Source organism: Notamacropus eugenii, chromosome 4 (assembly GCF_028372415.1).
Source record: "Notamacropus eugenii isolate mMacEug1 chromosome 4, mMacEug1.pri_v2, whole genome shotgun sequence".
NCBI lineage: Eukaryota > Metazoa > Chordata > Mammalia > Diprotodontia > Macropodidae > Notamacropus > Notamacropus eugenii.
The window spans coordinates 267642965-267655989 of record NC_092875.1 but is presented as its reverse complement, the minus strand read 5'-3'; the positions used below and the strand labels follow the sequence as shown (position 1 = coordinate 267655989).

General features: G+C 34.3%; 1 protein-coding gene across 1 annotated transcript in view; it reads right to left on the bottom strand.

Annotated features, from left to right (window-relative positions):
* The window catches only part of SNTG1 (syntrophin gamma 1), a 1083450-nt gene that overhangs the window by 437703 nt on the left and 632722 nt on the right, over nucleotides 1-13025 (bottom strand). Inside the window, exon 5 of the mRNA XM_072604568.1 lies at nucleotides 12618-12674. Coding sequence (XP_072460669.1) covers nucleotides 12618-12674 — 57 coding nt within the window. The remainder of the gene's footprint in view (nucleotides 1-12617; nucleotides 12675-13025) is intronic.

Genomic DNA, 13025 nt, shown 5'->3' with positions numbered 1-13025 from the left:
TCTAGGTGGAAAACCATTAGGTGAAACTAATTTACACTACTCAGTGAACTGCCTGATCCTACATCAGAGACCAATAGTTACTTCAATATTAAGACATTCTGCTCCTATGCTTTTGTCACTCTACCACTGGAAGGTAGTTTATAGGACCACAAACCACTGTGTGTGTGTGTGTGTGTGTGTGTGTGTGTGTGTGTGTATTTTCTGTTTTATAAACTGAAGTTGCCAAAAATCAAAAACAACTGCACTCGATGGTCAATCTGCTAATTATCCTCTCAGTACTTGCATTGGTTGGTCCTCAGACAAAAGATACAAAGGTCATCGTTAGCCTGGTATTTGAATCATTTCTAGGTTTATATGTTCTACCCGAGCTTTTCCTCTAATGACATAGCATTTAGATGAGATTTTGTAAAGGGGCTTTAATGGAAATTATCTCTATTATGAGAGATATTCCTGATTTTCAAAGGCTTCCTCCCATCTTCTACCTCTGACTCTATATATTTTTCTAAGATCATTAGTTTACAGTATAACAGATTTAAAGCTGGAAAGAAGCCATCTATTCCAACTCCCTCATTTTACAAATCAGGAAATTTGGGCCCCAAAATGTTATGTGATTTGTCAAAAGTCACACACATGGTAAGTCATGATGCTTGAATTTGAACATAAGTTCTGCATTTCCCATGGTAGAGGAAAATGTGGGGGGAGAGGAGCAGTAGTCATCATTTATGTATGTATGCATCATTTCTAAATTGAAGAATATTTATACTTTTTTTATTTTGGTTGTTGACTTATTTTTAGTTAAATCTTATTTTTCATTGACTTCCATTATAAAACAGCATGGAGATTTTTACGTAGGTGGCCCTTTTTAGAACGTTGTTTTAATTTCCCCAAATAATTGACCTCTTCATACCTATTCCAGGAATCGGTCATGTTTGTGGAATTACCTGATATTATATAATATGACTTTCTTCTTATACACTTACATATGACACCAGAGATTGCCTTCTACTGACATAGCCTTTAGAATGAGGTATTGGAGAAGGGCTTTAATGGAAATTATCTCCACTATGATAAATTTTCTTGATTTTCAAAGGCTTTTGTGTATCTTCTGCCATACATATACGGATTGTAGAAGATATATATTTCTATAAAAAATTATATGTCTATATAGACCTATCTATCTGAAAACTAAGTTGCTACAGCAAGCTTCCCAATAGATTATACCATATAGCCCATAATCATTATCATACTACAACCGCCATAAAGGTAATGGTTAGGGATTTACAAAATAGTAACGTCCCATTGATTATCTCTGTATGCTTAAAATCCCATTAAAATTGTGAGGGAGGACCTACACTTTCCCAAATATTTTAGAAATAATCTTTTCACATGATCAGTCTTGATGTTACTATAACAAATTATTGCACAGTAAAACTTTTTTCACATTTTATGTATAAAATCACTACTGCATAGATTATTTTTAAAAGCTTACAATGTATATATATATGTATATTTTTAAATATGTATGTAAAATATAGTTATTGGGCAGCTTTAATACATCAACCAGCTTGTTTGATAAAAACTAAGGCTTTTATTTGTAGTTTCATGCACAAATGTCATCCTACCTGTATTTGCCTGCAGCTGTACCATTAATGTAATTGAACTTTCTTGCAATTGGTATTAATTCCTAAAACTCACACCTGATTATTTTGAGTCATTTACTTTCATCATTATAATGTACCTTGATTATATGACTCTAAATCCATTTCCTAGCACTTGGCTATCACAACCAGCATAACTATGTGGAAACACTGTGCACTAACGATGCTATCTTGAGGTGCCTCTGTTTTTCCCTATCTTTTTGCTAAACACAGAATGATAAGGACATAGGATATAGTGGCCTTGGTCATCAGAAAAAACTACTTAAGGAATAAAGATACAGTTTATCAAGTTAAACGAATAAAAGGTATATTCTTGCCTAAACCTTTGTATGAAAAGTATGGCCATTCTAAACAATCTGTCAACCTTATTATATTAATTATTAGGAAACATTCATTTTGTACTTTCTTTGTGCATTACATAATGAGGGAGAGAAAATAATGAAATAAGTTCTAAGTCCTTATCCAGGAAGAGGCTGTTTGCTGCCTCATGGACAAAGATATATATCCAAGCAGGATGTATCAGCAGAACAGTAACCTATGGAGCAGAGCAAATGAACTTATAGCCAAACCTGCATATCTTCCTGTGTGCTGCTTCACATGGTGTAACTGCCATATGCTCCAGATTTTCCAGGATTGTCTTGATTTTCAGAGGCACAGAATATTAGAGCTACAAAGGGTCTTAGAGATAACCTAGCCTAGTTCCTTTAAAATGAAGAAAGTGAGGACTGCTGAGCTCAAAGGACTTAAGAAAAGGTCACATAGATGGTTAAGGAAAAGAAAATCAGGATTCAAACCCAGGTCTTTTGACTCAAAGTTTAATACATGCTTTGCTCTACACTGCACTGATAATAGAAGAAAAAAGAATGTCCTTTCAAAGACATAACAGTAATAATACCTATCAGACTATGTGTTCTGAATTTGAGTTGGACAAGTTCAGTCACCATACTACTTGCCGTATGCCAGAGTTGTCTGTTTTTGTTGTCATTTGTTTTGTTGCTTAAGTTTCAAGCCACTAAAAAAAATAGGAATTTCTTTATTTTTTCAGATTGGTTTCTAGAGGCATTGATTGAAAATTGACACATAAAATAGTGCTGATGATAAAGATACACAACATCATCAATTCCTCACTGACTAGAGTTCCATTGAATTCTAATATGAGCAATCTACTTACTCCTCCCAATGCAAAGGTTTCATCAGTAGCATTCCCATATTTCTTTTTTCCTATCTCTTTTTATTCCCTATTGGGAATCTATTCCTGAAAATCCACAGAAAAAAAATCTAAAAGGAAGATATGTGATGTTGGGTTTCATTTAGAGATGCAAATGAAGGGAAGAAATGGAAATTACTGGAAGGAACTTTCTGTATGGAAAGAAAGGTGATATAAAAGAACCAGTCCAAACATTAAAATAATCAAAATACTGGATGGACTGCTAAAGAACAAAGATGAAGATCGTGTTTCTGAAGAAGACTTAGATCTAGCTCCTCTTATACAACTATGACTATCAGAATTAATAATTTTGAAGTCTTTGTGAAACTTTTAACTTCTTTTAAAAATGTTTTTGTTCTTATTTCTGTAAATGTTGCTAGTAGGAAAAGCCTTAGAACATTTTTAACAAAAAGCTGTATGAGTTTGCTTCAGGAAAGGGAGAAGAAGGAAGTTTTAAGTTTGTGTTCTGTCATACGAGAAGAAAACTGAATTGGGAAGAGCACACAGTGACAGTCATAGAAAGAGATCAGATTAGTCTGTGGAAGAAAAGAAAGAGCTTCCTGGGGAGCTAGCCAGGACTGGAATTTATTTATTTTAGAAAAAACAATTCATAAATTTCAAACAACTGACTTACAAATAAAGTTTTGAAATATGTTATTTATTTATAAATTGGAGCCTGTATATAAAAGATTCTTCTTTGTATTTTGTTAATTTGCATGCATTCAGTGAAAAAGTTTAGTTATTGCAATATCAAACCACATACATCTACAAAAATCCATACTATAAGGTGATAATAATGTTAAAACCTTGTAGCCCATAGGACAATATCACAAAACTGCCAAAATTATTGCTTTGCACAGAAAAGAAAAATAGGAATATTTCAATTCATTTTTTTAAAAATACTAGAATGGATATTTGACAATTACTCAAATTGATTATTTTAGTAAAAATTTGTTGGTTCTTCTAGTGGTCTTTGTACTCATGCATCAATGCACAATGCATCATATTTAGAGTAGTAAAAGACAAAGTTAATGTTTATAGAATAAATATGGTGCATAGGACTTCAAGGTGGTACAGTGGATAGAAAAAGCATAAGCCCAGAGTCAGAAGCACTTGAGTCCAAATCCATCCTCAGATATCTATTAGCTCTGTGACCATAGGCAAATCAATTTATCCAGTTTGCCTCAGTTCCTCATCTGTAAAATGAGCTGGAGAAGGAAATGGCAAACCATTCTAACATCTCTGCCAAGAAAATCCCAAAAGGGGTCACAAAAAGTTGGACATGACTAAAAAGCACCTAAACAGCAACAGCATATGGTGTACTTCTTAGCATTCTCAGTATCTTTTTTTTTGTTATTCTGCCTCCAGTGTAAAAGCAGAGGATAGGAACAGAGGAAAGGAGGCCATTTTGTGTTTTTGTTTTACTTCTTCATTAAGTGATATTTTATCAGAAGGAAGCCTACTGGTAAGGAGTCTTTAAAACTCATCAAAGAGTAGTTATGGATGGGTTGAGATTTGCATTGTTGAAGGAAATATTGATTATATGTGGGATCAGTTACAGAAGTGTCTCAATATGAACTGGACTATACTTTGTATTTGAATGGCTCAAGTAGGTGTTTTACTCATTCTTACAACACATTCATCTTTGAGAGTTAAGAACAAGGTTTATGAATATAGCTGTAGTAGAATATTCAATATTTTAGGAAAATATTTCTACTTAAATTATATTTGCTTTTATTTTAATATTGCATAAAATCTTAAAACAAAATCAATTACCATACACATACAGATATACTAAATCCAAACAATTTTATTCTCCTTCCTTATTTTACACATTCTTTTCTCTATCTCTGATTCTGTCCTTTGCTCTCTGTTTCTCTGTGTTTGTCTCTCTGTCACTGTGTCAGTTTCCTCTCTTGGCCTCTCTTTGTCTCTGTCTCTCCATCTCCATCTCTGTCTCTGTGTCTCTCTCTCTTGATCACTTGGTCACACACACACACACGCAATTGAGTGATTTACTTGGTACAGTGAATTTTCTTTTTTCTTGCAGTGATCAAGTAAACAAGTATCAGTATCTTGGGACTTGAATTTGAAATTCTGTCATCTTAGAGAGAGTCAATCATTGAAAAGAACCTCTTAATCAAATATTTTAGAGAAAGAAAGAAAGTAATAATGGGGAAAGAAGGAAAGTAGCTAATTTTGATGACTGTTAAAAGGGAAGGAATGGTAAATCGAGTTTAAAGTTTCCCAATGTCCTTTACTATTTAAAAAAATAGGTCTATTGTTGAAATATTTTCTTTCACCTCTACCTGTCTTCATTTATATTTTACCAAATTTCTTTGTTCGTATATAAAAAAAGATATATTTTCTTTTTATATCACTTACATTTCCCTATATATATCCCTCTTCTTCTCTCCCCTTAGAGTCTTCTCTTATAATGAAAAATTAAAAAGAAAAACAAAAGTATTTCAAGAAAACTAAGCAGTTTTAACAGTTACTGACAGTCTATGCATTTTTCCACATTCATAATCACCATAATCACCATAATCTTATTCAGAGAAATAAGGCATGACAAGATGCAATGCTATGTGGTAGAAACTAGAAGTTGAGGACCCCAGTTCATATTCATTTTTGGCATTTAGACCTGTGTGATCTCGAAAAAATCATTCTACCTCCTTGGGGCTCAGTTTCCTCCTCTGAAAAATCAGGGAGTTGTAGTAGGTAACCTATGAAGTCCCTTTTGATCCTCGATCTATGATCTTATTAAAAGGTGAATATTCTCATTGCTTCTTTGGAGCCAGGCTTTTCTACTTATTTTTTTTAAGAACTCAGAATATTAAGTACATTTTGACTTCCCTTGATGAATATGGTTATGGGAAAAGGTATCTGTGATTCTTTAAATAATTTGGAAAATATTAAACTTATTTTTGAAAGATGAAGGAAATAATATAATGCAATATATTTCATAAGTGGGAAAAATGTGGATTATATATGAAGGTTATGACTTTTCCTATATACTTTCAAATAATTCCAAAATCCCCCTTTCCATTTATATCACTTTATTTCTACAATAAAAAACATTGTCTTTTAATAATAATACTTACTAGCATACTCTCTAAGAAAGGACAATTGTATTTAGCTGGTGAGAGTGAGAAGAAAAAAAAGAAAGAAAAATCATAATTTAGATGTTGATTTGGATTGCTTGAAGCAGTAATAAATGTATGCAAGTGGAAAAAAAAAAACCCACTAACATGACTATAAGATTAGAATACTTTAAAAAGTAAAAGTACTTTAATCACAGATGATTTTATGTTTGGACTTACAGAAAAATACCCATAGCAGTGAGATACTGCGTGCAGGTTACTGATGTGGAATCCATAGCAACAAGGTTAGGAAAGGACCAAATTCAAGCCGTGTTAAGAATAGCCAAAGGAACTGTCTAACCTGAGAGTCAGAACACTGAGGAAGACAGTGTATCAACAGCTAGCTTCAAAGATTTGAAGGACTGTCAGGTGAAAAATGTCATGTTGGCTGCTAGGTGTCACAGTGGATAGAGGTCAGGGCCTGGAGTTAGGAAGACTTATCTCTCTGTGTTCAAATCTGGTCTCAGATACTAGCTATGTGACCCTGAGCAAGTCTCTTAACTCTGTTTGCCTGAGTTTCCTTATCTGTATAATTAGTTGGAGAAGGAAATAGCAAAGTTCACCAATATTTCTTCTAAAAAACCCTAAATGGAGTCAAAAAGAGTCAGACATGACTGAAACGACTAACCAATAGCAACATATGAAAAAAGGTATGGTCAGTTTCATTCTAGAAGATAGTTAGCAACAATGTGTAGATGCTAAAAAGTGGTAAATTTAGGCTTGATGTAAGGAAAAGCACTAAGACTGTAATGGGTTACTTGGGGAGATGGTGGGTCTCCTTTTACTTGATGACTTTATACAAGGACCGGACTAGGTAGACATGTCAAGTATGTTTTGACATTCAACCTTTTGCAGATATGAGTTGGACTAAATGACCCCTGATGCCCCTTCTAACACTAAAAGTCCCAGAATTCCCAAGTGACTGTATCAGAGGGTAAGTTGTCCTATTTCTTGTTCCTCATTGACACTTGCAGACTTTTCCTCAACTGACATCACTGAACAATCCCTCCTCCTTTGAGGTTCTCTCTTTCTGAATTTAATACCCAATCCAGACTTGGTACCTGTTTTCTACCAGACCCCAAACATTCTCCTTCCTTTCTCAATAAGTTCAGTGCCTATTTTTCATTCTCCATCTCTACTCTGGTTTTATGCTAAGGAACTTCAGAATATATGTTGATATCCCTTCAAAGATCCTAACCAATTAGTTCCTAAATCTGCTCAACTCTTATGACCTATTTATTCTACTCAAAAAATGTTTCAGTCTCATGATTATGAAATATTCCTCCTAAATCAATTCTTTGTCCTCCCTATGACCTCCAATCTATCCACCACTCAGTGCTTTCCCAGGCCATCACCTGTATTCTGACTACAATCTCTTTTCTTTCCCTATCTCAGCACCTAATTTAATTTTCCCTTACCCTCTATTCTTGAATTTCATATTCCCTTGTTCAATAAATGCTCACATTTGCCAAAACCTGATCCTGGACTGCTCCTGACCTTCTACCATCTGCTACCTCTGCTTTTACTCATGTACTACTGAATGGACTGAAGGAAGTCATGCAATTATCCTAGGTATATCATAAATGCATCTTATCTAACCAAATGTAACCAGCGTCCCCACTGGAAATCATTCCTTCTTTATTTCTCTAACTAATTCCATATCTCCCTCACTACAAGTGTTCTAAGATGCTCCATATATTTAAAGTATCTTATTCCATCTCTCCCAAAGTCTCCCAACTGAGAATTTTCCCAAGGAAATAGGAAGTATTCAAATTAACTCCCTCTTCTCCTCTTTGCTTCATATCACAATCACTTCACATCATTCTCCAATATCTCTTCCTTTAGTCTGGTTTCCAGGGGGCAAATTGTCTTTTGTTTTTCAACATGGTCTACCCCTCTACATTTATTCTTGAACACATCCTTCCCATATTTTCAGCCAGATTGGTTCTTCTATCATCACCTTCTAAACTCTTCAAGCTCTTTCCATCTAGTCACTTCCTGCTGCTTAGAAACACACCCAACTATCCTTCATCCCTACAAAAAAACCTTAACCAAATCCTGATATCTTCATTAGCTATTATGATTTATCTCTCCTCCATTTCTCAGCCAAATTCCTTGAAAAAAGTTGTCTACACTCATTAATCTATTGATTTTCTCACACTCTCTTCTAAGACTTCTGTTTTATGACTCTATCTCATAAATCAACTTCAACTGCTCTTTTCAAAATTACTAATATGCATTAATTACCTTTTCTCAATTCTCATCTTTCTTGACCTTTCATCTACATTTGACACAGTTCAACATCTTTTGTTTCCTGAATACTCTCTTCCCTGGGTTTTTATAACAATGCTTTCTTTTGGTTCTTTTCTCTGAACAACTCTTCTCAGTTTCCATTGATTTATTATTATCTAATTCATATCCACAAACTTTATCATAGCTCTCTTTTTTTCATTCTGTATTATATTGCTCAGTCACATTATCAGCTGACATGGGTTCAATTATTACTTCCATCTGAATGATTCTCCTATCTATACATTCAAGCCTAGTCTTTCTTCTGAACTCAAAACCTACATTACCATTTCAAAGGAGATATCCTGTAGACATCAGAGACAACACTGTCAAAACAGAATTTTCTTTCCCCACAACTTTCCCAAACTTTTCTATTCATACTGGGAGTACCAATGTACCCCCAGTAAAAGTGGCTCACAACCTGTGTATTGTCTTTTTTCCTCACTTATAATTGACCCCAGAGACCCAAGCTGTTGTCATACCTAGTCAGTTTTACCTCTCCAGCATTTTTAGCATACACACCATTTTCTCTATCTATTGCTCTAGTTCAGGCCCTTGTTACTTCTCACCTCCATTATGGCCCACTGTTTTTAATAAGAGTTTCCTTGTCTCTAATTTCTCCCTCTACACAAGTGACAAAATGACTTTTTTTTTAAAGCACAGGTCTGAATATGTCATTCCCTTCTCCCTGCTACTAAATACAAACTACTGTCTTCCTGATACCTATAGGATCAAAACTAAATCCCTCTATTCAATCTTTATTGTCTTTAGAATCAGTCTTCATCCTATCTTTCTATCTCTCTCACACATTACTCCCCTTAATGCCTGTGATTCTATGACCAATGACTGTCCCTGAAAGTTACCATCTGATCCTGGGATTAAAAGTTTAGTTGGCATAGTATGGCTCAGTGTAGCTTCTAAGTAAAGAGTGACATATTCAGCTATACTACCAAAGGAAATTTAGTATGATTGTGATGCACATTAACCAAGACTGAAATGGATTTTCTTTGCCTAATTTGGCTTATCAAAATAGCCTTATAACATTCATTTTTTTTTTGCTAGTTGGTGAAGAATTTGCATATAAATCACCATTTTAAAAACAGAAGCCATCTATAAAAGTTATTACCTTGACCAAGAGAAATAACAATTATTTACCTAAAATTGTAAGGTACTAGGGGAAGGAGTATTATTGTTTCATTTTAAATGATCATTTAATCTGAAAATTAAAAAGAAAAACTCAAGGACAGAATTTATATGTATTTTTTTAAAAATGATCACTTTTTTCCCCCAAAATCAGTACAGTAATGTTTTCAATTTCTTGATTGAGAACTATACTGTCATACCTGCATTTAAGAAAATTATCTTATATTTGTTTGACTGGAAGTCAGGAAAATGTGAGTTTGACTCCTGTGTCTGACAATATTTAAATTTATGACCTTTTGAAAGGCTTATTTTCTTGTAAAATGTCCTTCCTTATCTGTAAAATGGGACTAATGATATACCTATTGTAACTACCTTATAGAGTTGTTGTAAGGCTCAAATTGGATAATACATACAAAATGCCCTCCAAATCTAAAAGCACTACATAAGTACGATAATAATAATAATGGCATGGTATTGTAGAAAGAAGACTACGTCTTGACTTAAAGATCTAATCTCACCTATGATTTTTGTTACCTGTGTGACTTTTGAAAAATCACTCAGCCTCCTCAGAGCTCTTTTTCCTCAGCCACAAAATGAAAGTATTGGACTAGATGACCTTCAAAGTCCCTTCCATCTCCAAATCTATGAACTGTGTGTGTGTATTACACACACACGCACACACACACACGCATACACACACACCTCAGGCTTGAGATGGTACATGGAAGGAGACAGAACTCCTGATTGCCTAAGAGAATACTGAGTATGATACTGAATACTTGAATGAAGGGGATACATGGAAAACACGCTAAGGTTGAGAAAGACAAAGACAGGGGTGGTCAAGAGAAGCAAATATGGACTTTTGAATAGTTACTGAAAACCTTCAAGTTGCGGGCATTTAGGAGGAGCCACCACCCTCCCCACCCCCAACTACACACATACATGCATACATACACACTCATGGTCTTAAGTGGTAGTTCTCATAACCAGAGAGATTGTTGAAAGCAGACTCCCTCCCCCACTTGTAATAAAGTCACTTCCTTCCTTCTTGGTTAAGATGAAGTGCTTTATCTTGAGTCTAGCCAGAGATCCTTTACTATTGTGTATTCTTTGGTGTATTTTAATCTCTGTTCTCATCATGAGTGCCCCAGCTTTTTCATTTTCATCTGACCATTTTCTGTGTAAGTCTGTTATCTATAACATGATATTAGAGGAATGATACACATTATTCCTCCACCATACAATGTGAAAGATGAGTAGTGAAAAAATGCTTTCTCACAAGCTGTATTTCCTAATACATTTGGTAGAACGAATCAGCACAATGCTGATAAGTGTGGTCAATTGATTTTAAAACATGTAGTACAAGTTATTGAAGCTCAAGAATCTGAGCAGAATGTAATTGTTTATTTCTCTTGTATTGACACAAAATGTGCAATTGGATGGTGTGTGCGTGTGTGTGAGAGAGACAGAGACAGAGACACAGTGAGAGAGAGAGAGAGAGAGAGAGAGAGAGAGAGAGAGAGAGAGAGAGAGAGAGAGAAAGAGAGAGAGATATTTCCAAGTGGTGTGCATGTTATGATAGTTTGACTAGGTAAAGTGAAAAGAATTCCAGGGCACATACAATTATTCTTCCAAAATAAGTCAATCATTCCACAGAATTTTATATGGTGACTCAAACTTAAGTTTTATATTCTTTTCATATACTGCCTAAGTGGATTTGAGCATATCAGGGCAATTAAAATACATATCCCTGCTGCATAAAAAGAACTTTCTTTTCCTTAGCTTAACTTCACTCTTAAGAAAATCTGAGCAGAATGTAATTATTTATTTCCCATGAATAGAAGACATCTCTTATATCAAAAAAGAAAGTCAAAGCACCAAGTCAAATAAAAAAAATAATAATTCCGCCTGGCAATTTTCTTATCATGGGTGCTACATAGCAACTACACATTAATCTTCTTTCTGAGTCACTTTTATAAGGTCAGCTAAAATCACATATTCACACAAATAGTAGTTTCATTTTGCATGCATACCTTGAATCTTTTTTTTTTTCATGCCTTGAGATATATCCTTAGTTTTTACCCACTGCTATCATGATCTGAAGATGACTATACTGAGAACATGGGAAATTAATTTCTTTTTGCATGCAGCTAAAAGATTGAAATCAGGTGTGACTGTTAATGTTTTCTCTCTCCTCAAAATCATTGGGCACATATTTACCTGTTTACACACTACATGATTCCCAAGAGAATGTAAATTGCCTGAAGGGTAGGAGTTGTTTGTTGTGTAAGCTTTGTATCCCCAGCACAAAACATAAAGACTCTAGACTTTCAATAGGATAGAGATTTAAGAAATGTTTTCTTTCCTTCTTTCCTTCTTTCCTTCCTTCCTTCCTTCCTTCCTTCCTTGGACACAGAGAATTTGATTTTGCTCTCTTTAATATAATGTTAATATAATGATACTACATGCTAATTTTTTTCAGAAGAAAAGGAGGATAATAAATAATATTGATGGGTATATCTTTATTAAAGGAATATCAGTAAAACAACAGCACCTTCAGTTTTATTAATGAATAAAAATGAATGAATAAATGAGGGTCATCTGGTCAAATGTGATAATATTTATAAAGCATTTAGTGTAATGCCTAGCACATAGGAAGTCCTTTATAAATATGTCACTTCCCTCCCCCTCCCCTTTCCCCGCTCTTCATATTTATCAGAGAGTTTTTACCAAACTCTGACTCTCCTATGCCTTTGCCTCTGCAAGATAAAATTCCAATGAATTTTAAACCCATAATGGAAATAAATAAAAGGAAACTACTAAATACAATTTCACTTCCATATCTCAATGGATATTGACCTTATTAGAGATACCCACTCTTGGTTTCACCCACTGATAAATACAACCTTTGGTATATTCATTAACTACAAAATGATATGTAACATTCTCTGGGACTTAGAGCAGAAAACAAAGATGGAAGCCCATGCCAGATACAGGTACAAAACCTGATTATCTATATTTTGGAATGTCCAGCCCAATTTGATCCCTAAGCCAAATAGGAGGGGGAGCTTCATAGCCCTCTCATTTGCTTTCTTCTTTATTCACAAAAATAAAATGCATGATAAGGCAGGCACAAGAGCATGGCCTATGTGATGATAGACTGAAATGACATGCTACCTTTATGCTTAATCCAAATCCTCCTACAGTTTGTCTTCTAATGGTCACCGTTCTTTCCTGAAAGAGAGGGTTTTTTTTAAAGTGGTTAGTAGATTCTAATACTGTATTACATTCACATTTCTTTTCTCTCTCTTGGTTATTTGACCATAATAACAACATATTTTAGATTCTTGCAAATAAAAAGATTATTTTTAAAAGTTAGCTTAATGCTAATAACCTAAATCTTAAATTACTGAAAAATGATTAAATTATTATTATACTCTATAGTGAAGGAAAAATTAAGCTTTGTTCAAACCATTTCTACTCATGTCTCAAAATCTAAAGCTACTCAATTCTTCTCATTATGTCGTGTTATTGTATTTTCATAATAGGGCTAAGAGGCTCCTTTTGCTTACAATCATCTATTGA